The sequence below is a fragment of the Neodothiora populina genome (genome assembly GCF_041146345.1).
Source record: "Neodothiora populina strain CPC 39397 chromosome Unknown canker_contig_11, whole genome shotgun sequence".
In the NCBI taxonomy this organism is placed as follows: domain Eukaryota; kingdom Fungi; phylum Ascomycota; class Dothideomycetes; order Dothideales; family Dothioraceae; genus Neodothiora; species Neodothiora populina.
Window position 1 is genome coordinate 923,135 of NW_027191410.1, and position 27,203 is coordinate 950,337.

General features: G+C 52.0%; 12 protein-coding genes across 14 annotated transcripts; 5 read left to right on the forward strand and 7 right to left on the reverse strand.

Moving 5' to 3' along the window:
* Positions 1–5: 5 nt before the first annotated feature.
* On the reverse strand, positions 6–1,042 carry AAFC00_000623 (uncharacterized protein; the record flags this gene model as incomplete). The annotated part of the gene is made up of 2 exons (XM_069346202.1): positions 6–423; positions 972–1,042. 2 exons carry the CDS (start codon positions 1,040–1,042, stop codon positions 6–8), a joined length of 489 nt encoding a protein of 162 aa, XP_069200475.1.
* A 985-nt stretch (positions 1,043–2,027) lies between these two features.
* On the reverse strand, positions 2,028–2,722 carry AAFC00_000624 (uncharacterized protein; the record flags this gene model as incomplete). The annotated part of the gene is made up of 2 exons (XM_069346212.1): positions 2,028–2,355; positions 2,421–2,722. 2 exons carry the CDS (start codon positions 2,720–2,722, stop codon positions 2,028–2,030), a joined length of 630 nt encoding a protein of 209 aa, XP_069200476.1.
* Positions 2,723–4,676: 1,954 nt separating this feature from the next.
* AAFC00_000625 (uncharacterized protein) lies at positions 4,677–5,528 on the forward strand (the record flags this gene model as incomplete). The annotated part of the gene is made up of 2 exons (XM_069348315.1): positions 4,677–4,901; positions 4,956–5,528. 2 exons carry the CDS (start codon positions 4,677–4,679, stop codon positions 5,526–5,528), a joined length of 798 nt encoding a protein of 265 aa, XP_069200477.1.
* Positions 5,529–6,872: 1,344 nt separating this feature from the next.
* AAFC00_000626 (uncharacterized protein) lies at positions 6,873–8,300 on the forward strand (the record flags this gene model as incomplete). Its single annotated transcript, XM_069346223.1, has 2 exons — positions 6,873–7,112; positions 7,182–8,300. 2 exons carry the CDS (start codon positions 6,873–6,875, stop codon positions 8,298–8,300), a joined length of 1,359 nt encoding a protein of 452 aa, XP_069200478.1.
* A 66-nt stretch (positions 8,301–8,366) lies between these two features.
* Positions 8,367–9,065, reverse strand: AAFC00_000627 (uncharacterized protein; the record flags this gene model as incomplete). The annotated part of the gene is made up of 2 exons (XM_069346236.1): positions 8,367–8,753; positions 8,958–9,065. The coding sequence occupies 2 exons, from the start codon at positions 9,063–9,065 to the stop codon at positions 8,367–8,369; spliced, it is 495 nt and encodes a 164-aa protein (XP_069200479.1).
* Positions 9,066–9,570: 505 nt separating this feature from the next.
* On the forward strand, positions 9,571–10,532 carry AAFC00_000628 (uncharacterized protein; the record flags this gene model as incomplete). The annotated part of the gene is made up of 3 exons (XM_069346247.1): positions 9,571–9,912; positions 10,139–10,306; positions 10,404–10,532. The coding sequence occupies 3 exons, from the start codon at positions 9,571–9,573 to the stop codon at positions 10,530–10,532; spliced, it is 639 nt and encodes a 212-aa protein (XP_069200480.1).
* A 529-nt stretch (positions 10,533–11,061) lies between these two features.
* AAFC00_000629 (uncharacterized protein) lies at positions 11,062–11,838 on the reverse strand (the record flags this gene model as incomplete). 2 transcript variants are annotated; one of them, XM_069348318.1, is made up of 2 exons in its annotated part: positions 11,062–11,314; positions 11,399–11,838. In XM_069348318.1, 2 exons carry the CDS (start codon positions 11,836–11,838, stop codon positions 11,062–11,064), a joined length of 693 nt encoding a protein of 230 aa, XP_069200482.1. The 2 variants fall into 2 exon arrangements, with proteins under 2 accessions (XP_069200482.1, XP_069200481.1); XM_069346257.1 differs by having other exon boundaries at positions 11,399–11,580.
* Positions 11,839–12,914: 1,076 nt separating this feature from the next.
* AAFC00_000630 (uncharacterized protein) lies at positions 12,915–13,782 on the reverse strand (the record flags this gene model as incomplete). The annotated part of the gene is made up of 2 exons (XM_069346270.1): positions 12,915–13,514; positions 13,588–13,782. The coding sequence occupies 2 exons, from the start codon at positions 13,780–13,782 to the stop codon at positions 12,915–12,917; spliced, it is 795 nt and encodes a 264-aa protein (XP_069200483.1).
* A 984-nt stretch (positions 13,783–14,766) lies between these two features.
* AAFC00_000631 (uncharacterized protein) lies at positions 14,767–18,833 on the reverse strand (the record flags this gene model as incomplete). Its single annotated transcript, XM_069346284.1, has 2 exons — positions 14,767–15,537; positions 15,594–18,833. 2 exons carry the CDS (start codon positions 18,831–18,833, stop codon positions 14,767–14,769), a joined length of 4,011 nt encoding a protein of 1,336 aa, XP_069200484.1.
* A 1,126-nt stretch (positions 18,834–19,959) lies between these two features.
* Positions 19,960–20,965, forward strand: AAFC00_000632 (uncharacterized protein; the record flags this gene model as incomplete). Its single annotated transcript, XM_069346295.1, has 4 exons — positions 19,960–20,108; positions 20,174–20,537; positions 20,597–20,779; positions 20,837–20,965. The coding sequence occupies 4 exons, from the start codon at positions 19,960–19,962 to the stop codon at positions 20,963–20,965; spliced, it is 825 nt and encodes a 274-aa protein (XP_069200485.1).
* A 1,982-nt stretch (positions 20,966–22,947) lies between these two features.
* On the forward strand, positions 22,948–25,720 carry AAFC00_000633 (uncharacterized protein; the record flags this gene model as incomplete). Of its 2 annotated transcripts, none has more annotated exons than XM_069346315.1 (6): positions 22,948–23,006; positions 23,065–23,092; positions 23,147–23,205; positions 23,272–23,521; positions 23,587–25,078; positions 25,131–25,720. In XM_069346315.1, the coding sequence occupies 6 exons, from the start codon at positions 22,948–22,950 to the stop codon at positions 25,718–25,720; spliced, it is 2,478 nt and encodes an 825-aa protein (XP_069200486.1). The 2 variants fall into 2 exon arrangements, with proteins under 2 accessions (XP_069200486.1, XP_069200487.1); XM_069346316.1 differs by having other exon boundaries at position 23,006; positions 23,065–23,096.
* Positions 25,721–26,458: 738 nt separating this feature from the next.
* AAFC00_000634 (uncharacterized protein) lies at positions 26,459–26,893 on the reverse strand (the record flags this gene model as incomplete). Its single annotated transcript, XM_069346327.1, has 1 exon — positions 26,459–26,893. The coding sequence occupies one exon, from the start codon at positions 26,891–26,893 to the stop codon at positions 26,459–26,461; it is 435 nt and encodes a 144-aa protein (XP_069200488.1).
* Between the last annotated feature and the right edge of the window lie 310 nt (positions 26,894–27,203).

Consider the following 27,203-nt stretch of genomic DNA (forward strand, 5'->3'; position numbering starts at 1 on the left):
ACTGTTCACAATTTCGCGAGTCTCTTGCCCTCCACCTCTTCACTTCCCTTGACCAACAAGCGACCAAGTCCCTCCCTCATACCAAGCATCATACCCTCCGCCCTCGGCCTCCTCGTCTCCCTGTCGACAAAAACATGCACAAACTGACCCACAGCCTTGACCTCTTCCACGCCCCTTTCAAAAACGCCAATCTCATACGTCACGCTGTTCTTACCCAATTTCTCAACGCGCAGACCCAAATCGACGAGAGCAGGGAACCCGACGGGCGAGAAGTAGTCGCAGTGGGAATGGACGACGAGGCCGATCAGAGCGGACGTGGGCGGGTCGAGAGCGCAGTTTGAGATCAGATAGGCGTTCACGAGGCTATCGAAGAGGAAGTAGTAGACGCTGTTGTTCATGTGCGAGTACATGTCGTTGTCTGACCTTTTTGGGGGAGTTGGTACGGGTTTGTTTGTTTGTTGCTCCTTGTTCAAATGACTCGTGTATGACAAAAAAAGAGGCTTTTCTTGCAATCTTTCTGATGCTGCGGATGTGGGGATGGGATGATCATGTGGGTGCTTGTATTTGCGCGGGTGATTGAGTGGGATTTTCTGAGCTATTGTTTTATGTCACGACAGAGGAGGAGTGTTGGAGAGGGCGGGTATGGCGTTCTTGCTTTCTTGCTCTCTCCAAATAAGGCAATGGGCTTGAAACGAGAGGAGAGTCAATAGACACACCGAGAACATGTCCGTCCAAGAGGATTGATTTAGCGGCATCTTCTCATGAATCGTTCTCTGTCTCGTCCTCACCCATTACCACGAGAGGTTGAAAAAAGAAAACACGAATCAGGGTATCCGATATACACGAATAACTCGCAAAGCCAAAGAGTAATGAAAATCCAAGTAAATGGGAAGAAAAGTGTTTCACCAGCACCAAAATGGACAACACACCCAAAAGTCAAAGAGAATAAAGACGTGTCGTTCAGAACTTACCATCTTGTTCGATACTCGGAAAGATGTCCATAGTCTGATCGCCTTCGCTTCTTGAGATCCGCTAGACCCATCCTGCCTTGTTTCGTTGTCGTCTCCCTGAGTTAGGGGGTTTCGAGAACTCAGCAACCGTTCCTCGTCACGCAAAATCTCCTGATGGACTCGTCGTGGGCAAAAGGCACGGTCGATGGCTCTGATGTTGTTGTCGTCGAGATGATCAGTCTAGGCTTGCGTGGAGGTCGTCGCAAGCTTCTGTCGAGATTTGAACTGCCGTGATTGTGGTTGCCGTCTTCGTTGTCAATGGAGAGTTTTGGACGGGCGTTTCGAAAGTCACGTCTGCATAAACTCACACCTGCAGATCTATTGCTTTATAGTCAATTGGACAACTGCCGGGGTAATGGGCAAAACACGAAAGCAAAAAGTATACTGTTGTGGCACGCAAGACTTGGTGTATTTGTACTGTACCTTTCGTGGATAATGACTTTGCTTAAGGTAGTACCGGGTTGAAGTCACCTGTTGCTGCTCAGCTTAAGGTAAAGAAACCGAGGCGTTCTCCCACGCAAGCTCTCTTGTTCCCGGCTTCCCCGAACGAACCCCTCATGCCCCTCCCCCTCATCACATGAACCCGATCGTCCTACTGACGCTTTACGGCTTAATGAATATCTATGCGGAATTTTCGACGATCTTCGCAGTGCGAAATAGATTTAGTGACGAGCAGAGGTTACAGAACTGCAGTCATGCGATCGGGCTTTCGACTTGACCTTCGTACAGTAGATGCATTCAAGTCACACAAAGTCATTGTGAGGGTAAAGTTTAGGTTACTTCAGTTTAGTATAGCCGTCGCTATGATGGCATACAACCACTCACTCATGCGAAGTTGATGTCGAATGTGATATGTTGCAAAGTTCAATTTTTCATATTCATAAAGCTCAGATGTTTATAGGTCGTTACACCAGCTGCGATACGCAAGCTCCCATCCTTTGCCAATTGTCATTAACCTTAACACAATTCGTGAAAACAAATGAAACGCGCCAAGAGCCGTGATTCTCGTGAAGACGTCTACCAACGTCCTTGACCTTGACCGCCCTGAGGCTTGTGGTGGCCCTCTTTGTACTTGTCCTCGAGCTTTGAGCCCATAAATGCGCCGGCTAGGGTGCCGATGATGCCGTGGCCGGCTTTGCCGCCGAGGAATCCACCGCCGAGGCCGCCTGCTACAGCTCCCATGAGGCCGCGGTCGCCCTCACCTGCCATGGCAGGATCAGTTGCACCGTACTGGCCCTGCTGCTGGTGCTGAGCGTAAGGGTTGTTTGGGTCTCCCGGAGGCGGGTTGGAGCCGTAAGCGCCTTGCTGTGGGTATTGATGAGAAGGATCGGCTTGATATTGGCCACTAGAAACAAAAGTCAATACCGGATGAATTGTCAGACTGGCTGATTTCGCTGCAGGAAAACACACTATTGTTGGTGCTGAGGTTGCATTTGCTGTTGTTGGTATTGGTCGTAGCCACCAGTGTAGCCGGTCTGCTGGCCATGCTGGAAACCGCCCTCCTGCGGAGGGCCGTACTGGCCATATTGTGGTTGATTGTAAGCTTGCTGGTCGCCATACTGTGGAGCAGCAGGAGCACCATATCCTCCCTGCTGTGGTGGATAAGGAGATTGCTGCTGAGGATACGGCGACTGGCTCTGTTGCGGATAGCCGCCTTGTGGCGGATATCCCCCGTAAGGCTGCTGGTTGTACTGATCGTAGGGTCCGGACATGGTTATATTGGTTTATGAAAGTGACTGGACTCTCCTTTGAGCTGTGATTGAAAACTGGTCGAAGAAAAAGATTTGTAGTGAGATGTCTTTATAATATAGGTTGACAAGCCTCAGCACAGCATCACGGTAGAAATGGCATACAAGCGTCAGATTGAGGCTCAGTCGGGGCGGAGTAGCGGCGACGTCGGTTCTGTCGGCATTCGGTCACAGGGTTGGCGTGTGTCACAGCCCACATGGGCCAGCTGAATTCACTGTGCTGTGCATTTGTTGCCTTGCATAATAATGATAACAATAATATCTCGCCACCTTGGAGTCTGTATGCGAGGACGACGTACGTACGTACTCGATATTCTGGCGCCTGATGGGTTGTGCCAGTGCACGAGGTAAGGAAGGTACTCGTGGAAGCCTAGAGACTTCTTTGGACGCAGCACTGCAATGTCGCAATCGTAAGTCTCCTCTCACAGCGTTCATACCAATTCAGCCAACCGCCTTGTGTCATCTCAATATCTCGCACGCAAGTGGATCTCAACCCCACCTGATACTAAGAAGAAAATGACCAAGATCATGCAGATTCCCAGCGGTAGATCCATTCGAGGTACAGAACAGGTAGGGCTGCTTTTCTACCTTCGTACGATCTTTGTGACTATAATGACTACGGCAGATCACATATGAGCACCGACCACAGCCCTGAAACTACTCCTCAAACATGTCTTGCTCGGTATAATACTGATCGCTGATATTTGACTTACCTGTAAAGCACGCGGGGCTTTTCGGCGTGTCATGATCCTTGACAATAGAGGAAGAGACATGATTCTTTTCTTGATGGGAGTTCTTGTGTGCTTCAGCGTGCGAAAAGTGTATTTCGCATTTCAGGAGCGAGAAGAATTATAGTATGTACACCTGTGCTTGCGTCGCATTGACGAGATCACAATTTGGTCGTAAAGCACTTGACAACTATTCTCGAACATTTCCCTTATGCTTTTTGCATCTTGTCTAACACATGGCACAGATCCTTTGCGGCTCTATCTTTGGTTGTTTCAAGACGTGGGATTACATGGTCCATCGGTGAGTCGCTAGCAGGCCACTGACGTGTACCTTGACATCCATGTTACAAGGTGCGATTGCCCATTATAGCGATATTCCTTCGGACGACATATCTCGATCGCAATACATCGTTGCAACCTCGATTCAGCCACCTTCTCAGAGCACATTGCACGACTTGTAATTCGATGTTAGTGATGGCCTCTGCGGCTGTCGTTTGGTCTAGCAAGCCTAGGCGTTTCACCACCGACAGCCATACCGGACCGGGCGATCTTGACCAACTCCACAAGTCTTCTCCTGTCCATACTTGGTTTGTCCTGTCTCGAAAAGCATACGTCTGTTGTGAGTAGGGCCAGAGAAGTGTTCGTTGTTTTGCGAACCTCTCTGTGCGCTTGGACTCTGGCCGGCATGTCGCATGGACCGTGAGAGTGTGAGGTACCTTCTGTTCCATCCCTCTGGGACTGACCGCGAATACTATAATACCATTGCGGTCGCTATGCTATCCTGTTCTTCGTTGTTATTGCTATTCTTTCCATTTCTTCTTCCACTGCTGGGCAGATCTGTCTCCTTATTTAATGTCTCATTAGCACTTTAAGATCTCTCTCTAGAAATCATTGGCAGGTCCCGTGCATTCTTTGTCTCACAAGCTTGAATCCCCTGTGTATCTTCTTCAAGACGCGATATATCTAGTGGACCGTGAAGGGCCCACATACTGCCTCGTCGGCCAACAACATTCCTAACTTTCCGCTTCATTTTCTGTCTCTCCACACTCTCGACTGGTCTCAGCAATGGGGTCTAATCCCAATAATGACTCTGGAACTCTCTCGAGAGGCTCAGAGATCATTCTCATCACGCTCGTTTCAATTGGTATATCCCCAGCAATTCTACAATGACACTCGCGAGGCGCTGATCTATGGAAGGAGGTACCTTCATCATTGCATTAATAATATTCATAGCGCTGCGCATGCGCAAGGGAGCTACCCTAATCGAAGCTCTCAAATTTCGTCATGGAGAGAGGGCATCCTTCTCCAGTGTTCAGGATCAGCCTATCGCACGACAGCAGCGTTTCTCTATCCGATCATCCCGTCATCCATCAATGTCTATAGCGAACAGAAGACAAAAAGAAATGCCGCCCTTGGTAGGTTCCAATAACATAGTCCAGCGGTAGTGATATAAAATTGACGACAGATAGCCACTTCCAGTAACCCACAAGAGTTTCCGAACTAAAGATTCTTACTATAGGTACTATTGGAAGGAGCGCGCAAGACCCACAACACCGAACAAGATCATTCAGTCTTGGTTCATGAGGGACGCAACGCCGAGTCCAAAGGATAGTCCGGAGATGACCAAGCTTCGAAGCACCAAAGGCTCGGCCAGATCGCACTCCTCTGTAGCCCGTTCGACGACCATGACAACCTACAAGACGGCATGGTCAAATAGATTGTCAAGAGGTTCCAAGTCACCAGGCATTTCTATATGTGACGTCTCAGATTCTCCTGCGACAAGCCCGAATGGGGAAGCCAAAGCCGCTAGGTGGAGTTGGACGAATTCCGAAGCTCCTTCGACGCCCAGAATAGCGCTTGGTCCCAAGAGACTATCTTCAGCTAGCTCTCACAAGTATCGGTCTGCCGGAGGCGGCTTGGGTGGACAGATGGCTATAATCGACGAGAGTGGCACTTCCCCCATGACCTTGAGCCCGGCTCTCACTGTGCCTGATCGTGCGAAATCGCCCGAAGGGCTTCGAACCTTCTACCGTGGTGGCTGAACAGAGGCCATCTGGAAGAGGATAACCTTGCTAAGCAGTACTGATCGAGCCCTGCATCGGATTCGCCAACAATACCGCTGCAAGTACATGTCAAGAATGCATGCGCCCTGTTGCTCACTTAGTCAATGGCTCTCGAGTCATGCAATACAGCGTTATGGCGTCGCCATCGTCGTCGCACTCCATTTCCTTGACCAGCTCGAAACCCATCTTCTGATAGATGGCCATGTTGGGCTCCGCCCGACTGCTCTCGAGGTAGCACTTTCTGCCCTCCGAGTCTGCTTGATCTGTAACAGCACGGAAAAGTTTTTTTTCCTATTCCTTGACCTTGAACGTTGGGTAGCACAGTCACAATGTTACAGAAGTAATAGCCCTTCTCATCAGTCCACAGCTGGCGTTGTGCATTGGCCTGCGCAGCCTTCCAGATATAATACCTGCGGACGTTGAGGCCCCCTCGGCCGTACATGAGATTTACATAGACTTGGGAAGCCCATAGGCTCCAGTCTCCCATCCACTCGCCCCAAGACTGAGGAGAGTTTGCATTTCTGGGGGCTAGCCAGCATGCCACGCCGAGAACGAGATCCGGAGTGTCCGAGGAAGGATCCTTTGCCATGTGGAACAGAGCATGTTTGAGCCCCCAGCGGCACCGGATGCCCAGAGAGACTTTGTTGCGCACGATGGAAAACTGTGTGGGGATTAGCGATTCGCGGTATATATGTGGTGTGGCTGAGGAGAAAATCAACTCTCAATACCTTTGAACGATCATTGAAGACCCACTTGTTGTATGGGTCTTCGGCAAAAGCTTTCTGTATGCAATCAATGGCAGAGTCTATGTCTTGCTCAGTCATGCGAGTGACCTCGATAGGCATATTGACGGTGATGTGAGTGAGAGGATTGTCAACTGCGTCAGACGGAAGATGAGAATGGACGGGATTCCTTCGCGGCGACTCTGCGAGAGGTCTATGTATCTCTGTATAAGATGTGACGACAAAGCTACCAGTCGGTCACTGTTACGCGATATCAACCACAACCCTTCGATGATAAGACAGTTTATATTGGAGAACACTGTGGAGATAAAGTTTACTATCCTTGTACTGCACTTGCGCTGGCAGCAATCATAGGCGAGCCGACGACGCATTCAGGTAGGTCTAGCCGAACAGCATCTCAGGGTGCAAGCAATAATTATTATTTTTCCAGGACGATGACATTATTCTATACCGTACAGCAAATCCACTAAGACAGATTAACGTCATCATCGTCGCAGTCGTTTCGTCGACACCTTTCCTCGTGGCGCCCTCTCCTCGAGTTCTCGCCTTCCTGGCGCGCAAAGGTCGTCTCCCGACCACCATGGCACTCACACCTTACGAGGCACCTGCGGCCGAGAAAGCAGAAGTGTTCGAGCCTCCGCCGCCGGTAGTGGTCACTCCTTGCGATCCCTGGCCCCGACCATACTACCTAGAAGACGGTCTACGAAGGGTGCAGCCGTATCACTTCACCTACAACACCTGGTGCAAGCAGAGATGGAGGGGTCGGGAGATCCTTGAGATCTTCGCAGACGAGTTTCGCGACAGACCGATTGAGTATTACGTATGTGATCTGACCTCGATGATGCCTGGCTAAGCACGGCGAGATGTGCAGTGGTGCTGATATACTCAGAAAGATGCCATAGAACAAGGAGCAGTCTTGCTGAACAGCAAGCCTATACCGTCCATCCACCAGGTAGTCAAGAACGGCGACCTCGTTTCGCATACCTTGCACCGACACGAGCCTCCGGTCACAGCACAGCCTATCGGTATCGTTCACGAAGACGACGACATCATTGTCATCAACAAGCCGGCTGGACTCCCCGTACATCCTTCTGGAAGATACAATTACAACAGCATCGTCGAAGTCATGAAGGCCGAGCGTGGCCACGGGTTCAAGCCCCTGCCCTGCAATCGCCTCGACAGGTTGACCAGTGGAGTCATGTTCTTGGCCAAGCACAGGAAGGCGGCAGACAGCCTGACAGAACAGATCATGGCTAGGACAGTCAAGAAAGAGTACGTCGCAAGAGTCAAGGGTGAATTTCCAGAGGGGGAGATCGCTTGCGAGCAGCCCATCCTGCAGATCAGCCCGAAGCTGGGCTTGAACCGTGTCAGGGCGAATGGCAAGGAGGCAAGAACAGTGTTCAAGAGACTCGCATATTACCCACCAAAGCCCAGGAAGGATGTGGACGACCCGCAGCGTGCGGACTCTCCGAACGCAGATGGCTATTCCATCGTTCGCTGCCGGCCATTGACAGGCCGGACTCACCAGCTGCGTGTCCATCTACAATTTTTGGGACATCCCATCTCGAATGATCCAATCTATGCGAACCAACGCGTATGGGGCCAGGAACTCGGCAAAGGTGATGCCGAGGCAGACAACGACGATGATATCATGACACGACTCTCCAAGATGGGCAAGGACGAAGTTGCCGAGGCAGTTGCATACCACGATGAAATGGTGGATGATTACAACAAGCGCAAGGCCGAAAAGCTCACCGGCGAAGTGTGCCAAATTTGTCAAACCCCCTTGTACAGCGATCCAGGAGAGCACGAACTGGGCATATACCTGCACGCAAGGAAGTACGCGGATGCAGGTGGTAAATGGTCATATGAGACACCGCTACCGGACTGGGCACTGCCGCCCCCTGAATTTACAGGACCTAGCGAGCCAGGGCTGGAGTCGGACCCTCTAGCGATCGACATTTCCAAGCTTGGACTTGAAGACCCAGCCAATATCGAAACAGCATAACCAGACAATCATGCCGTGTACGGATTTGGAAGCAGAGCAGAGGAATGCCCATCGTCAAGAGAAACACTACTCCAGCAAACGTCTGCGCTCGTCAAGAGTGTCCTCGTCGTTGGCCTGACCCGAGAAGAGTTTCAGCTTCCACTTGCTACCACCTCTCCTCCACGCACGCTCCGTGACGGTCCCGTCGTCGTTTTCGATACGCTCCCAGCCGTCCCAGGCTCCAAACCCCAGGATTCGCCATAACCACTGCAGGATCTGGGCCCTCCATATGCCGTAACACAGCAGCATGGTGACAATGGTACATAGAATTGTCACAAGGATAGATAGAAGTGTCGTCGTCGAACAGCCGCATCCAAGAGCGCGTGTGCGGAGCTCCCAACGTTCGGCTTTCAGCGGACAAACGCTGCGCTTGAGGGGCTCGAGCAGTGACGAGGCCGGAATGCAGGTAGAAGACTAAGCGAGTGCAGGAGCAATATCAGTTCATCTGCACATGATGGGAATGCAGTAAGCCTGAGTTTTGCTTTGGCCGAATGGAACATTTCGCTGTCCATGGGCATCAAAGGCAACAGTTCAAAGCGTTTGACACCAAACTCGAACAAATCGCATTACAAGGCCTCGTGAAGCCCTGTCAACAGCAAAGAACAATGGTAGACCTACCTGAGGACACCATCCGCACCCAGCATTACTCCTCAAACAATTATAGCAGTCCTGTATGCGCCAGCAAGCTGCTAAGCGATCGCCATTACTCGTAGTCATCATGGACATTAGATGGATCCGGTCAAAGTAGAAACGATGATACAATCAACAGCGAAAGTATAGATAGCGAAGATAGAACAAGCAGCCTCCGATAGAGTATACCTCAGATGAGTGACGTCGAACGAGATAGATGAAAGACCAAAGTTATACTGGTGCCATGAATGAGACTGGTTCTCAGGGGAATCGCTACTCGGTCGAAACGTTGGCTAGTGGAAGAAGATATGTACGCCGGACGCATACATGTTTACTGCGTGAAGCACGAAGCATGATGCTCACAGATCGTGGTTCTCTGCTGACCATCGGAGCTGAGGAGTAACTACCTTAACCCCGAGCGCAGCATTTCCTGACCTTATTCGAGCCGGGCATTGGCTGGAGACACGACGGGACGGCACATGCCGCAGCCAAAGCCAGCAGCCCAGACACAACCATCAATGCAAGTCCAGCTTCACCAAGAGAGGAACTGATTCACTCGGGTCGAACCTCTACTACAACCTCAACAACACAAAGAACAACAATGCTGGCAGCAGGAGCACCAGCAGCGCGCTTCAGCGCCCGCGTCTTCCGCCCCACCTACCGCTCCTTCACCTCGTCTTCCATCCGCCGCATCAGCGACAACCCCATCCCGGCCAACGACCCCGGCAGCAAGACGCCGCCTTCGCCCGTCAGCGCCACCAATGCCACGCCCACCAGCTCCCAGGGAAGCTTCGACTCTGCTCTGCAGGAGAGCGTCGAGGAGGGAGAGAAGAAGCGTGTGATGCAGGCGCCTAACAGAGCCACTGTTTGGAGCAGGAGCCAGCAGGAGAGGAGCAAGGCCATGGTTGGTCCCAGGTTCGAGCAGACCATTATGGAGGAGCAGGTATGAGACCTCTTTCTTGCTTCCGGTTTTCTTTCTTCCTGAATCTGTTCTTGCCAATTGAGCCAATTTACCGGTTCACGGATCGAGCGATACGAAGAACAACATGCAATCGCGAGGTTGTGTGAGAAGAAGCAAGAACAACAGAAAATCAAGAGGAAGAACCATTCAGTTAGAAATGCCATTGTAAAACGAACACCAGCGATTGACATGTTTTCCCCCTCTACAGCCTCGTCCTTATGCCGCCATCGACCTCATTCACAAGCAACCCGTGCGCTGGATCAAGGACCGCGCAGTCTCCTGCGACGGCGGCGGTGGTCCCCTCGGCCACCCCAGAATCTTCATCAACCTCGACAAGCCCCAGATCTGCGCCTGCACATACTGCGGAGTCCCATACGTAAGTTTCCAGCCAGCTGCATTCATGCAGATGAACGAAACACATATGACAGTGGACTCTACCCGTACTTTTTATACTGATGCTTTGGATACCACAGGCCAAGGAAGCAAACAGGAAACACATCGAAGCTCTCCCCTTCCACTCTTACCCTCTCGAGCCAACGGGAGACCCGGCCGAGGTTCCCTTCAACCAGAGCAACACCGGCAAGCCCCTCGAGCAGCGATAGACATTAATCGTTCATCACAGCATTAAAGTCTTGCTCCCCTTTCTCCTTTTGACCATCGCATGTTCGCACGTTGTATATAACCCACCCGAGAGCTGTATACCAACGCTTTTTGGAAAATTCATATCACCAAAAATATTCGAGTGTATTGTTCACAGTTGACGAATTGGCAATCTTCTTCGTTATAGATGGGTTTATGCGTTTTCCTACCTCGGACTGTCCTCTGGGCATGGTTCGCTTGACCATTTGCGAAAAGAGCCAAGCAGCGCTCGTGATCACAAAGTCCTGACTTTAGGCCGACACAGAACACAGATTATACTGTTTCAATGTGTTGTACCTTAGTTTCACTGAGTGCACAGCACAGATCATATTCAGTTTCATATTGTCATCACCACATCTCAGCCGCTCCTATTCTACAAGGACTTCCCGTCGGCCAGCCGACATCCATCCACTCATCCACATGACCTCCTTCCTTCTGCTCCCTCCTCTCCTAACCATAACCTCATAACTTTCCCATCCGCGTCAAGCAAGATCAAGCCTTCTCCCCCTGCACAGTAGCCACGATCTTCCTCGAGTGCTTACTCTGCCTAAACTCCAAGTACCAAATGCCCTGCCACGTGCCAGTGTTCAGACGTCCATTCGTGATGGGCACGGAGACGCTGGCGCCGACGAGCGCAGACTTGATGTGGGCCGGCATGTCGTCGAGTCCCTCGGCGCTGTGGCGGTAGAGATTGCCCTTCCTGTCCTCTGGCGCGATGCGGTCCAGCGCGTCGGACATGTCTTCTCTGTTTTTTCGTTAGTCTTTCCGTGCAGCTTTCCCGCGTATCGCAAAACAACGTAGACAGGGGAAGAAGAGGCCGAAAACGCACCTGACATCACTGTCCCAGTTCTCGTTCAACGACAGCGCGCACGATGTGTGCTGCACGAATAAATGCAGCAGCCCGACCTTGAACTGCTTGATCTCCGGCACGTTCTTGACGACTTCCTCGTCGATGAGGTATGAGCCGCGCGACTTGGGCGCCAGCGTGAAGGTCTTTTGCATCCAGGACATGGTGTTTGTGTTTGGCCCTTCTTGGTCCGCAGGGTTTGCTGTGGAAGTGGGTGTTGTGCCGGTGGTGCAGCAACAGTAGGAAGACGAAGCAGTGCTCAAGATATCGCTGGTAGGAGCAGTGCTGGTGGGGTTACTGAAGATATAAGCCAGCGGCAACAGAGGCAGACGCAGCAGAGAGTTGAACACGGCAGGAAAGAAAGCGAGGATGAAGATTATGAGAAAGATGACTGTGTTGTTTGGTGTTACTGTATACGGCATTCAGTTGTTCACTTTCTTCTTTTATGAGATTTGCTTGCTTCGGAGATACTACTGTAATGACGATTTCGGGGAGTGGGGTGCGCAGCATCGCTCATTATTCATTCGTTCGTTCATACGTTCGAGTGTTACTACTGCTGTTTACAGGGGGCATACGTCACACCTATTCGGAGACTCGGAGCTTTGTAGAGGAACTTGGTGGGGTTTTTACTGCTGGTTAGTTGGCCAGTGTGCTTTACCGCAGGTACAGTAATCGTCAAAGGACCGACTGCTGAGCTGAGCCGAGCCGAAAAATCCATATAAATTGCGCTTTCACACCCGACGTCCACATTGAACATTGTTTGTATCCAGCCACAACAGCGTGCAGAACAGACATGGCTGGCTGGATCCGGTCTATTCCTCTATATGCGCCGGTGCTACAGCTCGCATCTTGGGATTGACACATGGGAAAGCCAGTTCAGCATTCGTGCAACGAATAAGAAATAGTGAGTTTAATCTTTTCCACTGGACTTGTTATCACAACAAGCAAACAACAAAAAAATAAAACATCTACTACAATGATGATGACGTTTGAATTCACGTTTCCTATTACCTGACAGGTCATGGAGATTGAATCCCTCCCGCCTGGTTGCTGTCCAATTATTAGCTCTATCTGATATGTATCATGTTGTCTTGATTGTTGTACCCAACTACGAAATTGAGTTGTTGAGTATGATTGCTGACTGCATTTCAGATTCGTGTAGAGTACTCTTCGTCTATCTAGCCGGTGATACCGGATCGTAGACACCACACTGGCTCGTGGTTACGGTAGCCGAGACCAGCGTTTCTCAGAGGAAGAGTCCCCCTTGCTACATCGAGCCTGTCGCTCCGTCTGCATACCCCACTAATAGCATTATTCTTTCCCAATCCAGAAAGCAGTTGAGTGACCTGGTGTCGGTCTGGCCTTGCGACGAATGTACGTTGTCCTCGATGCCGATACATAATACCCTGGTACATTGCTCTCGTCTGTGTAGCATCGCCTTCTTCAATACCTCGCCCGTAGTTCGTTCAATCTGCACCCGATCAAAAGAAAAAGGCTTTCACTTCTTGCACCTCTTCTTCTGCCCACTGTCCTCTCTGGCCCTCACAAAGTAAGCATTGCCATACCTCGGGTCAATCTTCCACACTCCCTTGCCCAGACCACCACTGTCAATAGCATAAAAAGTTCTCAGCGTATTGCTTCCATCAGTCTCAATGACCCAGAAAAGCTGGTCGGGCTTGACATCCTTGGGAACCACGCTATTGAAACAGTAGAGGTGCTCACTGACGGCGATCTTGATGTTGTCCTCGTCGACTTGCTTCTTCGTGCGCCCGACCCAGACCTTGCGGCTTGGCTTCTCCACGGTCTTCGTTCCTCCCTTGCCGTGTGCGGACGTAGTGACCGCAGACTTTACCCTTGCCGCCCGCGCAACGGGGACTGCATGATTGGGCATCGCGTAGCCGTACGCGTAAAGGGTATGTGCGGCATACACCATGACTGGGTGCGAGACGACAGGTGCGAGCGCAACAGTGCGCTGCTTCGTAGGCCTGGCCGAAGCAGTGGTAGTGCAGCGCTTCTCGTCCTCGGTCACCGGCACGGGCATCTGTAGTGGGAAGTAAGCATATGCGTTCTGGGGTGAGTAAGCAAATGCGACGACGGGCTTAATGGGCAAAAATGGTAAGCGATTTGGACTTTTTCTTTCTTTATTGTTCTTCATGGACATGTCTGCGAACCTGTGCGTCTCTAGCGGGATCAGGCTCTCTCCTCGCAACGTATTTATAAATATGGTCGCTGTTGTCGTCGTTGCTTTCTGCCACGCTGCTGCTTCTAGTGGATTCAGAAGGCGCGACAGCGACCTCCTCCTCTTCCTCGACGTCTTTCTCGCGACAGCAGCAGTCTGCGTACGCGAATGTTTCAGCAGTCTCCATGACGAAACACAAATCGACTTCTGGATGCAGCGACTGCCTTACAGCCGTACCTGTGTACGACGACAAAAAAAAATGGGGATATAGTACAGAAAAGGGAAGGTCGGGGTGGAATGCAGCGTGCAGGCGAAAACCCCAAACAGGAAGTTACGCGTGCGTACAAAGGACTCACCTTGTCAGGCCTCCTCACCCTCACATGGCTTGGTCTCGGGGAAGGAGGCGGTGTTTCCTCCATCCAGATGTCGACAAAGGGCGTGCATGGCAGGCAGGCGGATACTGATGGGATCAAGCTTGGGATACACATTGTGGGATTTGCTCGGTGGTATATGGATTGATGAGGGGGGTGTCTGTATCTGATACGTAGAGTTGAAAGTCGGAAATGCGTGTGATGTGTCTAGTGCTTGTACGGCGCATGTGTGCGCACGCTGAAGTGTTGGCGCCTCTGTGACACAACTTAAGTGTCACGATGCCAACGAACACACCTTTTCAGTCCAAGTCATGACCCTAGAACAAGGCGACCCTAGAACAAGGCAACGTGCGGTAGTGTCTGCCGAGGTCAAGCAAACTACAGACAAGTATAACAGAACCCTTGGGTATCAACAATCACATATCTTTCGCACATTTGCAGATATAGGATTGACATGCGGAAAATTAACCGCTCAATTCTCGTCTTGAAGGATGCCGTGCACGCTATGCTAACAAGTAATGGCGCTAGAATACTTTTGCTGATGGCTAGGCGCCCTAGGCCGTCCTACCTTGACCTGATGAGAAGAAATAAAAATCTCCTGCCGGCCGGGTCATAATTCATCTTTTGCTTCGTCCAAAATGTACTTGCTCTTGGTCTTTTGCCATCTCTCATCTACCTTAGGCATGGTCGATATCCACTGCTCGAGAAACTTCATACGTGCCAACTTTGCAGGCCCGTAGTGCATAGCAATTAGTCTGTCTCTTTCCGCCGTCGCAAGACGGTGAGCAAGTGATCCAGTCTTAACGATCCTTTTCCTTCAATTCCTCCTCTGCTGCCTTGATCACGGCCGGCATTTCTTTCTTGGTCCATTCCCAGAATTCGCTCCAGGCCCTGTTCGTCTCTGCACTGGTCTCCTGGGGGAAGTTCTTGTTCAGCAGGATGCTCACCTTGCAAATGGCCTTGTTGTGCTCGCCAAGCTTTTCTAGCTCTTGCTTGACAGCATTGTCCTTCGGCTTGAAAACAAGAACTGTACGGAAGGCGGTGGCGACATCCGTAAGACGTCGAACCGACTCTTCGGGAACGAGAGAGATCATCTTGGTCAACATCAAACAGCAGAGGATTTTGATCTCGTGTTCATCACCGATGCCCGCGATGACTCGATCGTAGAAGGCTGAAATGGAGATCCTTGTGAATGTCGTCTCCATCAGGGCATAGAGCGTCTCATAAGCAGACTTGCGGAGCTCTAGACCATCATCGACCTTGTGCTTGAAGGGACCCATGGCAACCTCACGTATGAGTTCTGGTCGAGGCGTTGTTTCGGCCATGACCAACGGAAGCAGAGTGTCGAGGTTGGGGAACACAAGATCGGGCTTGTTGTGGACAGCTGAATTGAATGTTGTAAGAGCCATACGGCGGTTGTTGAGGTCGCTGTCACTCAACATGGAAGCAAGCATCGGGGCTATGCTTGGCTGGAGATGAATGTCGTAGGACGGCTCCGTTTCTGAGAAGGTGTAGCGTAGAGCATTAATAACCATTCCTCGGACCCTAGCTTTGGGATCATCAAGGTATGCCTGTATTGAGGAATTAGTCGGGTTACAACATAACGATGATAAAAGAGATAACATACCTGGAGCTGTGGGATATAGGCCGCAGGATCAATGGTAGCCAATCGTCCCATGCACTCAGCACCAACAACCTTGTTGTCTTCAAGCTGGGAGGCAGCAATGATCTGGTCCCACAAAGGCTTTGTGTATTCAACGAGAGCGGCTTCGGCGTTGCCATGCTGCAGCAGCTCCTTGACAGAGTGGAGCAACAAGTACTGCTTTCCTTGATCCATCAAAGACAGGATCTGTGGTAAGAACTTGCCGACATTTCCTGCTGCTGCACGTCCCAGCGCTACTGCGGCTGCTAACGGTAACTTCTCCGACTCCACCGAGAAGTATGCGGTAAATGTATCAAGATCGAGGGGGAAAGACGACCCCATACGCAGTCCACTCTCACCAAGGACGTAGAGAGCAAGGCATTTGCGCTTATCATCCGTCGCAGTCTTCAGCTCCGCGGTAAAGTCTTGTAGCTGTACACCCACCGAGTCGCCGCCAGCGACGAGCAAGGTTCCGATGACTTGTCCAACAAGCTCAGGGTTGCCATTGACGCCGACATCAGCGAGCAGAGCTTTCATCAAGTCCTTGCCCGCTCCTTTCTTGCCGACAATGTGAATAGACTCAAGCAAAGCGTCCAGGGCGTGACCGCCGACATCCATCTTACAGACAAAACAGTACGCACGGATGACTTCAGCGTCCAGGACTAATTGCGGACGATCATTGGCAAAAGTACCTAAGATGATGAGAGCAGGCCCGATCAGGTGAAGGTCCTTGTCGACCAAGATCAAAGGCAGCAAGAGCTGGATGATTTTCGATATGCCATCGTCATCTAGATTCTCACGGCATGCCGGATTTGTGGCGATACGCTTGAGAGCGGACAAGCTTGATCCCCGTAATGATCTACTGGCCTTTCTCAGCTGAGCACCCAGCTCCAGAGAGACCTCTTGAACCCATGCAGGTTCGAATTCTTTTCCGCTTGTGGCAAGGAAGGCTATCGTATCAATAGCCCGGACGGACGCCAAGCGGGTGAGCTCGTTCTTCAGACGTTCCGCCACTAAGCGAAGGCCTTCAAATCTGCTTGCCTGATCTAACAAGGCCGAGCCCTGGCTACCAGACGTTCGACCAATGAGAAGACCCAGGGCTTGAATAGCCTTCTGGCGCACCTCTGTATCTGTGTCGGAGGCCTGGATGCGTTCGGAGATGACCTGATACATCTGCAAAAGGTATTGCCCGTTCGATGCTTTGGTGCCGGCAGAGCGTGGTGGTGTGAGAGCCTTTATGTATACATCAATGGTATCGAAAGCTTCCGTAGCCACCTTGCTGAACTTTTCCCGGGCCACCGCGATCAACGACGGGATTATCTTGTTGAGATATGGTTCGAGAAGACGGGACGAGTGAGTCTCGGCAACAACCCTGAGGAGGCGAAGTGTCTCTATGCGGAGGGTATTTGTTGTAACGGAATTGCTTCCGACTGTGGTGGTAGTGAACTTCATAGCGTCTAGGACCGAGTCGATGACAGATTCAGCGCGATCCGTCAAGCCACCATGCTGAGCAGTCACAAGGTCGGTGAGCAGACGGACGGCGGCGTGCTTTGTGGGGATTGGGCTGGTTTTCAATAGTCTAGAAGCACCTTTGACAATATCTGGATTTACTTTAGCAAGGCTAGCCTGCGAAGCATTCTGAGGTGGTGGAGTGGTAGGTGAAGCGTAGCCATTGGACATGGCAAGTTCGCGGCGAATGTTGGCCGGGTTGTTGACAACGTCACTGCTTCCACGTCTTCGCTTGCGGCTGAGGACTGGGGCACCCGTAGTCGTGGAGTTTCTACGCAGAGTGGACGCCGCAGACACGTTCTCGCCAGTCCTCTTGATGAGGAAGGCAAGAGACGCGAGGACCTCCAATCGCACACTTTCTTCGCGCTCCTGGAAGCGGGAGATGAGTGCAGGGGCTACTCGAGCATACAATGTACTGCTCTCGAGCAGATCAGCACCGCTCTTTGACGCGATAAGTGTATTAATGAGCTTGGCCGCGCATCGTCTCACTTTCCAGCTCACGTCGTCCTCGTCGTCAAAGCCGGTCTCTTCCTCAAAGTCCTCATCGGCCTCGAACTCGTCATCGCTATCGTCTTCGGTCGGCTCGTCCATGTCATCATCCTCGTCGGCAGCATAGTTGGGGTCGTACTTGAGGAATCGCAGGGAAGCATCGATGACATCGTCGTGGAAGGCGTCCATGTCCTGGGGGCAAGCTGCCATGAATGCGTCAAGTGCGATGAGAGCTGCTTCGCGGACTTCCTCCACCTGGGGATCTCTAGCATCATCAGACTCGGCCATTGCCTCCATCTGCTGTTCCAACTCTAGCTGGCTGAGTGGTGCAAGGACGAAGGGGGTCAAGGTCTTCAGGTATGGGCCGAATTTGCGAGGAATAGACTTGACGATTGAGGCGTAGATGGTCAGGTATAGTCTGCGGTGGGCCGAAGTCAAGTGGGGTTGGCGCAGGGCTTCGATGGAATGCGAGACAAAGGTCGAAAGGAGTGCATCGGAAAGATATGGCGCCAGGGCAGAAAGAGCGGCGACAGCCTTCTTCTTCATGACAGAGCCACAGCGAGGACTCTCGAGCACTTGGACGGTGATTTGTTCCAGAGCTTCCACCTCAGCCTCCTGCAGCATTGGTCCGAAGCACCTTGCCACCTCGATCAACACATCCAAGGCGTTGCTGTCGACGCCAGTCTGCATCTCGACAGCAAGCATGCCCCGTGGCGGTGGTGGCAGAGTCTTACCCTGCGGCAGAGGCATGACAATGCGGCCGACGAGGCGTGGGATCAGGGCTCGACTGACAGCGGAATACGCCTGCTCGACCTTCTCGCTCCTCGGAACTCCTGGGACTGGACGAGGCAGAGCAACGACTATAGCTCTGACGGCCAGTGCTGGGATCGAGTTGTCGACAGTGTTGCTGGTGCTGAGGTTGGACACTTTATCGAACAGCGGGCAAAGGATTGCATCAGCGCAGCGATTGACGAACGGTCCCAGGCATTTGATTGCCATGTTTTGTACATCGCCGTTGCCATCGTTCAGAGTGAGAAGCAGGCCTTCGACCACACGCGCACATACTTGATAGTCGTGGGAGATGAAGGTGGGACCGCCGACTGTGAGGATCTGATTCAAGTCATTCAAGGACATGAATCTGATGTCTGGATCGTGATCCCGTAATTTGGGTAACAGGCTGGCGACATTGTGCGGCGTGGGATTTTGTGGGATCGCAGCTGTGGTCATGTTGAAAGAGCGAGCTCTATGCGAGAGCTGCACTTGAATTTGAAGACCTTCTGCAAATGAAAGAGATGGTGGTTAGAGAGGAGAATGACTGCCTGCACCAGACGGTGTGTCCAGCAGTGTTTGTCTCAATGCAATGCAGGTTGGCGAATGTAGAGGTAAAGGCGAAACGTCAGCAGCAGGAATGGAGTGAGATAATCTGATGCAGATACAACTATTCAATCTTTAGTTCGCTCGTCGAAGAAGTGAGAAGTAGTGCTCTCCGTACTTTGCACCAGAGCAGGAACGTTATGATACTGTGTTATTCTACCTTATCAGGCTACAGGCTACAATGTGCTGCCACAGAAGGAAAGAGTTGATGGCGGGGTTAAGAGGACGAGTGAGTGATGCCATACCAGTAATTTACAGTACTCTACAAAGCACTGTATTGTATTTTACCGTCACTGCTCCAAACTCCAAGCTCCAAGCTCCAAGCTCCAAGCTCCAAGCTCAAGGGCAACAACTAAGGTACAGAACCTACAGTAGGGAGGATTAACCTTGGACCAAGGACTCTTTCTTGCCCTGTTGGGTGTAAGAAGCCGGAAAGTACAGTACAGTACAGTACAGTACAGTACAGTACAGTACAGTACCAACTGCCAAGCTGCCCTGCGTTGACGTGCTCAAACACCTGTGCACGCTCCACTGATGACCTTGCTCTGTTGTATCTTAGGTGGTAGATCGAAGATATGGAGATGATAGCCATATCACACTTTCCATGATCGAGTCTCTCACAACACGCACAGTATGGATTTCAAAGAAATCGTACAGTACCTCACCTGCACAGTAATACAGTAAACGGGCGGTGGGTGAGCGAGGTTCTGTAGGTACCTGTTTGGTTTAAGGCTTGCTTAGCCGAAGTCTGGTGATGGCGGCTCCGGTGTTGCGGACCGAAGGTCAGAGCTCAGGCCGTCACGTCACTATGAACCGAAGCATGAACACGAATTGGCTCTTCTCTCTTCAGGTCTGTCTATTCTACACAATACAATAGCCTGATCCACCGCCGCAACCTCACCCTATTGCCCCCCCCCAAAGGCCAATTCAATTGCTCTCTCCAATCTCCACTAATTGTCAGAGCTTCTCGTCCATCATCATGGTTCTCCCCAGACCCACCGTCCTCCGTGGCTTCGCGCCCGCTCGTCTTTTCCGCTCCGCTCCTCGCACCGCAAACCGCGCCATCTCGAGAAGAGGCTACGCCAGCAGCCACGGCGGACACTCGGAGCCGAGCAGTGACGTGCCATGGTATGCAGCGCTCTCGACCATTGTCGTCTATTGACCGTGAGACGATTCCTCTGACCTTCTGCCAGGGCTCTCGGTGCCGTTGCCGTCACTCTTCCCACCTGCTACTACCTCTGGCCCAGCGGATCCCACGCCGAGGCTCACCACGACCCTAACCACGAGACCAAGGCCGAGCGTGCTGAGCAACTGACCCACGAGGGTGACAACAAGGAGCCCGCCGAGACGGAGGAGAAGCCCACCCCCGAGAACAAGGGTGACACCGAGGACGTCCAGTTCAAGGGCAAGTCCGCTGCCGGCGACGAGGACAACAAGGTTGACGACAACCGCAAGGTTGAGGACGACAACAAGGGCGCAAAGAAGCTCCGCATTGAGTCCGGCGCCGCAAAGGATCTCGGCGAGGGTGCCAGTAAGAGAGATGACGGATCCGACAGCGTATGTTTCGTCCTTGTGCTGTTATAACCTTGACCTACCTATACTGATATCCACACCAGGCAGCTACCTCCAAGGACATCTCGGAGAACGAGGGCGACATGAGCAACAAGCAAAAGGGCATCGCGACCACTGCCACAAAGCACTCCACCGACATCGCCAACGACCCTGAGAAGTCCAAGAAGGGCGAGGGTTCTCCCGAGACCGCGAAGTCCCAGGGTACCGTCTCTGTCAACCGACCTCAGGTACATCAAGCCTACCCTTGGAATACCAGAGTCTTATGCTGACCCATTCCGCTGCAGACCGAGAAGCGCAAGGGCGAGACGGAGGAGAATGTCCCCAACCCCGAGGCTGCCGAGGAGAAGAAGGACGACAAGCCCGAGGAGAAGGAGGAGAAGGAGGAGAAGTCTGAGGAGAAGAAGGAAGAGTAAGTCATGTCGCAAGCGGATAGATTATTACCACGACGTTTGGAGCCATGTTTCGACCTATTACATCAGCAACGCGAAAAAAGCGGTTTGTTCGGTCTTGAGTCTGCGCGAGCTGTGTATATATGTATCAATAATGAGATGATGGCCTTTGAGTCTTTCAGAGATCATAATCAGATGCAGTCTTCATCTCCCCGAATCTAAGTACATGTGGCTCTGCTCACTCATGTGGCCGTCTGGACCAGGTATAAGCCGCCACACTGGTCTCGACACCCTCTTGAACCTCGACGGTGACCATCACACGCTTCTTCTTACAGTACTCTGCGTAATGAGCAGCCAGCGTCATCCGATGATTGCGGCCCCGACCAAACACAACTATACCCTGAACCCGGTCTCCCGCGAAGCTACTAGGCGACATCATCGGCATCTCAGAGTCATCAGACCGCCACAGTATATATCCACTTAATCTTCCTGGCGTCATGCGGCCGATAATGTCGTCCCCCGACGCAAGCCCGAGAACATTGGCCAAAGAGCCCGGCAGCCGCAAGACGTCGTAGACGAAGACCGGAGGCCATTGCTGCGGGTCGAGTTTACCGCTCGGGTCTAGGTGTTGTCTTGGGATGCGGTTCAAAAGCGCTCTTTGGTAGGCGAATGTTGTTAGGATTCCGTCTCTGGGAGTTGTTGGTAGTGATGTCCATGTGTTTGGGTTCATGGGATGATTCTCGACCGAATCACTTGATGGATTTCTTGAGGTGCTGTTCTCTGACTTGGTTTTGTTCCTAGAGAGTGTGGCAGAGTCCGGTCGAATGAACGAGCTCCTTGCAGAAAGGCCAGGTCTGTCTCTGCCGTCGCCTGCATCAGAGACAAGGGAGCCTTGGCTACCTCGTGATTTTTGACCATCAAAGTCTTGGTCATGTGGTTCCATACTTGTATCTACTCGCGAGGATATCCTTCGAGTAAGCAAGAAGCCTGGTTTCCGGATGGCTAGAAGGGATAACACATTGTTTACATGGTAAGTCACTCTTTATAGCGATACGATGTTAATAGGTATGAAAGTATCGGTCCAACGGGTAGTATGAAAGTGATGTGAGTAATAGTGAATCAGAACCAGCAATCATTACATCCAAGTTGCATGAGATTCAAGTGAGTTTAACCAGACTTAACCCAGGCAGTCTTTGCTACTTCGGAGAACGAACTGCTAGTAAGAATGAGGGTGCTATGAATGATCCTGGATTCTAGTACGTTAAACGTGTAGGAGTGGCAACCACCCAGATCATGAAGTGATACTATACTCAGGTAGGTACCGTGACCCTCGAAAAGGCAAGCTCCTTTCAGCCGGATCAAGCATGAGCAATAGTCAAATGTTGCTTCCTGGAGTGACTTGAGAATGACTGAAGCAGACAGTGTACAGATACTGTTTCCCTGGTGATTCACGTAGATCTAAAGGAATATCATCAAATGAAACCTCTTCTCGAATCACTTTATTGTCGTTGTAAAGTCCGCCTCATTATACGAGCATGTTAAACTTCATAACGTAGAGCTCAAGCACAGACCATAAATATATATGCGATTCTGCAGCACCAGCGGCGACAATAGCCGCCACAGTCAGTCCAATACGTGGCGATTGCTGCCTACGAATGTAAGGTATTGAAACCCGTCTGCAATGAGAAACGCTCACTTTAGTCGATGGTGTTCGAAGAGCTTCGGTGAATATCACCTGTACAGTAAGCACGAATTGGGGTCCGGCGAGAACACTTGTTCCCGACCGGCCAAGAGGTCACCACAAGCTCAGACCAACTGCGCGGTGTTACTTCATCGTCATTGAGCTGGAGTGTCGTTGCTTGCATCTCTTTCCACGACTTCACAACCTTTCATCACCGCTTGAACAACTTTTATCATCAAACTTGACCCTTGATCCATCTACATCAACACGAACCCCGTCTTTTCGTCCCATCAGTCCTTTTCATCAGCAGACCGCAGCACGCATCATGTCAGGGGAGCCGGATCACGTAGAGACCAAGAACAAGGTCAAGCACAACCTTCAACAGTAAGTGGCGACCATCGCTTCTATACACAAAGACCCGTTTACTGACAGACCCTATCAGTGACCCTTCCGGTGCAGAAAAGAAGGAGGTTTGTACACGAAGATGATCAATTAAAGCGTCGATGAACTGACCCAGTCCGCAGGTTGAGAACGATGTATCAACGGCTATCCTCAAGAAGAAGAAGAAGCCAAACTCATTGATGTATGCACTGTCTTCGATGCTACGGTCTTCCGACGATTAATGGTGATGGAACTGACTGGTCTCTAGTGTCACTGACGCCACCAACGATGACAATTCGATCATCTCCCTTTCCAACAACACCATGGAGACGCTCCAGCTCTTCCGTGGCGACACCGTCCTAGTGAAGGGAAAGAAGAGAAAGGACACCGTCCTTATCGTCCTCGCCGATGATGATCTTGATGATGGAAGCGCACGTATCAACAGAGTCGTTCGCCACAACCTCCGTGTCAAGCACGGTGACATTATCACCGTTCACCCTTGCCCGGATATCAAATACGTAAGAAACAACACCACGAACATTCAAAGAAAAGGGCAAAGGCAGCTGACTATAGATAAATACAGGCCAAGCGCATTGCTGTTCTTCCTATCGCCGACACCATCGAGGGTCTTACCGGCTCATTATTCGACGTCTTCCTCGCTCCTTACTTCCGCGAGGCATACCGACCGGTGCGTCAAGGCGATCTCTTCACCTGCCGAGGTGGCATGAGACAAGTCGAGTTCAAGGTGGTGGAGGTGGATCCTCCAGAATTCGGTATCGTGGCGCAAGACACAGTGATACACTGCGAGGGCGAGCCTATCAACCGCGAAGACGAGGAGGGCAACCTCAACGAGGTGGGATACGATGACATTGGTGGTTGCCGCAAGCAGATGGCTCAAGTCCGAGAGCTGGTCGAGCTACCTCTCAGACATCCCCAGCTTTTCAAGTCCATTGGTATCAAGCCGCCAAGAGGTATCCTCATGTACGGTCCTCCGGGTACCGGTAAGACCCTCATGGCGAGAGCTGTCGCCAATGAGACCGGTGCTTTCTTCTTCCTCATCAACGGTCCCGAGATCATGTCCAAGATGGCCGGAGAGTCTGAGTCCAACCTCCGCAAGGCTTTCGAGGAAGCCGAGAAGAACTCGCCTGCTATCATCTTCATCGACGAAATCGATTCTATTGCTCCCAAGCGCGACAAGACCAACGGAGAGGTTGAGCGTCGTGTCGTTTCTCAGCTTCTCACCCTCATGGACGGTATGAAGGCACGCTCCAACATTGTCGTCATGGCTGCCACCAACCGCCCCAACTCGATCGACCCAGCTCTTCGCCGCTTCGGACGCTTCGATCGTGAAGTCGACATCGGCATTCCCGACCCAACCGGACGTCTGGAGATTATGCAGATCCACACCAAGAACATGAAGCTTGGAGATGATGTCGATCTCGAGACCATCGCCGCCGAGACCCACGGTTACGTCGGTTCTGATTTGGCCGCTTTGTGCTCTGAGGCTGCCATGCAACAGATTCGTGAGAAGATGGACCTTATCGATCTCGACGAGGACACCATCGACGCCGAGGTCTTGGACTCGCTCGGTGTCACCATGGAGAATTTCCGTTTCGCCCTCGGCGTGTCCAATCCATCTGCACTCCGCGAAGTCGCCGTTGTCGAAGTGCCCAACGTGCGCTGGGACGACATTGGTGGTCTCGAGGAGGTCAAGCGCGAGCTCATCGAGTCCGTGCAGTACCCCGTCGACCACCCCGAAAAGTTCCTCAAGTTCGGCATGTCTCCATCGCGTGGTGTGCTGTTCTACGGACCCCCAGGTACTGGTAAAACGCTTTTGGCCAAGGCTGTGGCCAACGAGTGCGCTGCCAACTTCATCTCCGTCAAGGGTCCCGAGCTTCTTTCCATGTGGTTCGGTGAGTCCGAGAGCAACATCCGTGACATCTTCGACAAGGCTCGCGCCGCCGCTCCTTGCGTTGTCTTCCTTGATGAGTTGGACTCTATCGCCAAGTCTCGTGGCGGTTCCGTCGGCGATGCTGGCGGTGCTTCTGACCGTGTTGTCAACCAACTTCTGACTGGTGAGTTACTTTTCTAAACTTGTTTCTACAGACCAATACTAATAGTTCCTAGAAATGGACGGCATGACCTCCAAGAAGAACGTCTTCGTCATCGGAGCCACCAACAGACCCGAGCAACTTGACAATGCTCTCTGCCGTCCCGGACGTCTTGATACCCTTGTCTACGTTCCTCTTCCTGACGAGAGCTCTCGCGCTGGTATCCTCAAGGCTCAACTCCGCAAGACTCCCATGTCTCCCGATGTCGACCTTGATTACATAGCTTCCAAGACCCACGGCTTCTCCGGTGCTGATTTGGGCTTTGTCACCCAGCGCGCTTGTAAGCTCGCCATCAAGGAGGCCATCGCCCTCGACATCGAGAGGACCAAGGCCCGCGAAGCAGCTGGCGAGGACGCGATGGAGGATGTCGACGTTGAGGACCCAGTTCCCGAGCTCACCCGAGCTCATTTCGAGGAGGCTATGCAGTCAGCCCGTCGCTCTGTGTCAGACGTCGAGATCAGAAGATACGAGGCATTTGCACAACAGATGAAGAACTCTGGCGGCAGTGCCTTCTTCCGCTTCCCTGATGCGGACGCAGCCGCCACCAACGGCGCCGGCAGCGGTGACTTTGGTGAGGCCGGTGGCGATGATGATCTCTACAACTAGGGAAGGCAAAGTGCGTAGGGTCGAGTGACGAACACGGAAACTTATGAAGCTTTAACATTTGGGCATGTGCTTTTAGTTCCCAATGACCATGTGCGTTGGGGATTGGCAGTCTAGTCGAGTTTTATGACGGACGGGGCGCTGCGAATGGGTAGCACTCCTTGGTGCAGATTGAACAGATTTGTGCAGAGAAAGGAGATTTTTAGATTCACTTTGATAATAAGCCGCGCAGGCCGTTCAGTACATGTTTGCATGAGTATGCTGTGACAATGCACTATCAATAGTACAGTCAGTTTGTGTAGTTGTTGTGTCAATCCCACTTGTTCGTCATTCGTGACAGAAAAGATGAGCTTGCGGACATGAGATTCAGTACAATGCGCCCACGAGCAGACGTGCCTTGGCGTGCCGGTGATTCGTCCTTTCATGTGCTGTAATCACTTCGAGTATGGACTATAAGTCTGTCGAAAGCGGAGGCGTGATGAGGACAGACCGAGGATCGTAATCCATGGAGATTTTGTCGCCTCGATGCCGTTGTCAACAGCAGGACGATGCCGTGCTCGAGTCTTTGCGCTGTGCAGCGTCATGACACAGCCGCGACCACATGTGAGATAACAGGAGACGGCGAAGCAGCTCATATCGGCCATGACTACTAGGCCATGGTTGCGTATTCCGTCTCGAGAGGCAATCGTGTAGAGCCCTCGCTGTCTCCCACTCAAGAGAAAGCCCTCCAAAATGTCCTTTTCAATCCTCGCCCTCAATATCAGCAACCTTGGCGAGCTCCTTGCCAACAACCTTGACGCCCCTCTCCTTGACACTATCGGGAATCCTGAGTCCGGGATCCGCCGTCGTCGCCGTCGTCGTCGTCGCATTCCCCGGCGCCGCAGCCGCAGCCCCAACACCCACCTTGTCCGGCCCATTGAGCCCGTTCAGCGCCTCGTTCAGCACCTTGTCCATCAGCTGGTCGTAATTCGTGCACTCGCCGCTGCGCATCAATTTCGTCACGTAGGCGCGCAGGTTCGCGGACCAGCCGGTGCGCTGCAGCTCGTCGTGGAGCGTCTGTTGGATCGTAGGGATCGAGGCGTTGGCGACCAGGGCGGCGCGCAGGTCGTTGGCTACTTGCTCGTCTGTTGCATATGAGGATTTGGAGGTCAGGGGGATTTTGCGCGTGGTGGACATTTTTGGTTTGAATGGTGAGATTGAGAAAGGTGCGGCGAGAAAGGGATGGGTGGAGTAGGTCGTGGTGGATCTGGTGGGTGTTGTTGTGGTGGTGCACTCTCGCTTGCGCTGGGATCGAGATTGTGGCGATAAGTGTCGGTGATTTTAGGAGGTGAGTGCTGAACCGAAAGTCATGCACGGATGATGGAATGATTGTGACAGGAAACTGCTAATGGAGTAAGGCAGGTAGGTGTGGTATGGAGCAAGGTAATTGTCTTATCGATAACGTCTCGGCTGCTTTGCCTGGCCGAATGCAGCGAAGTAAGGTATA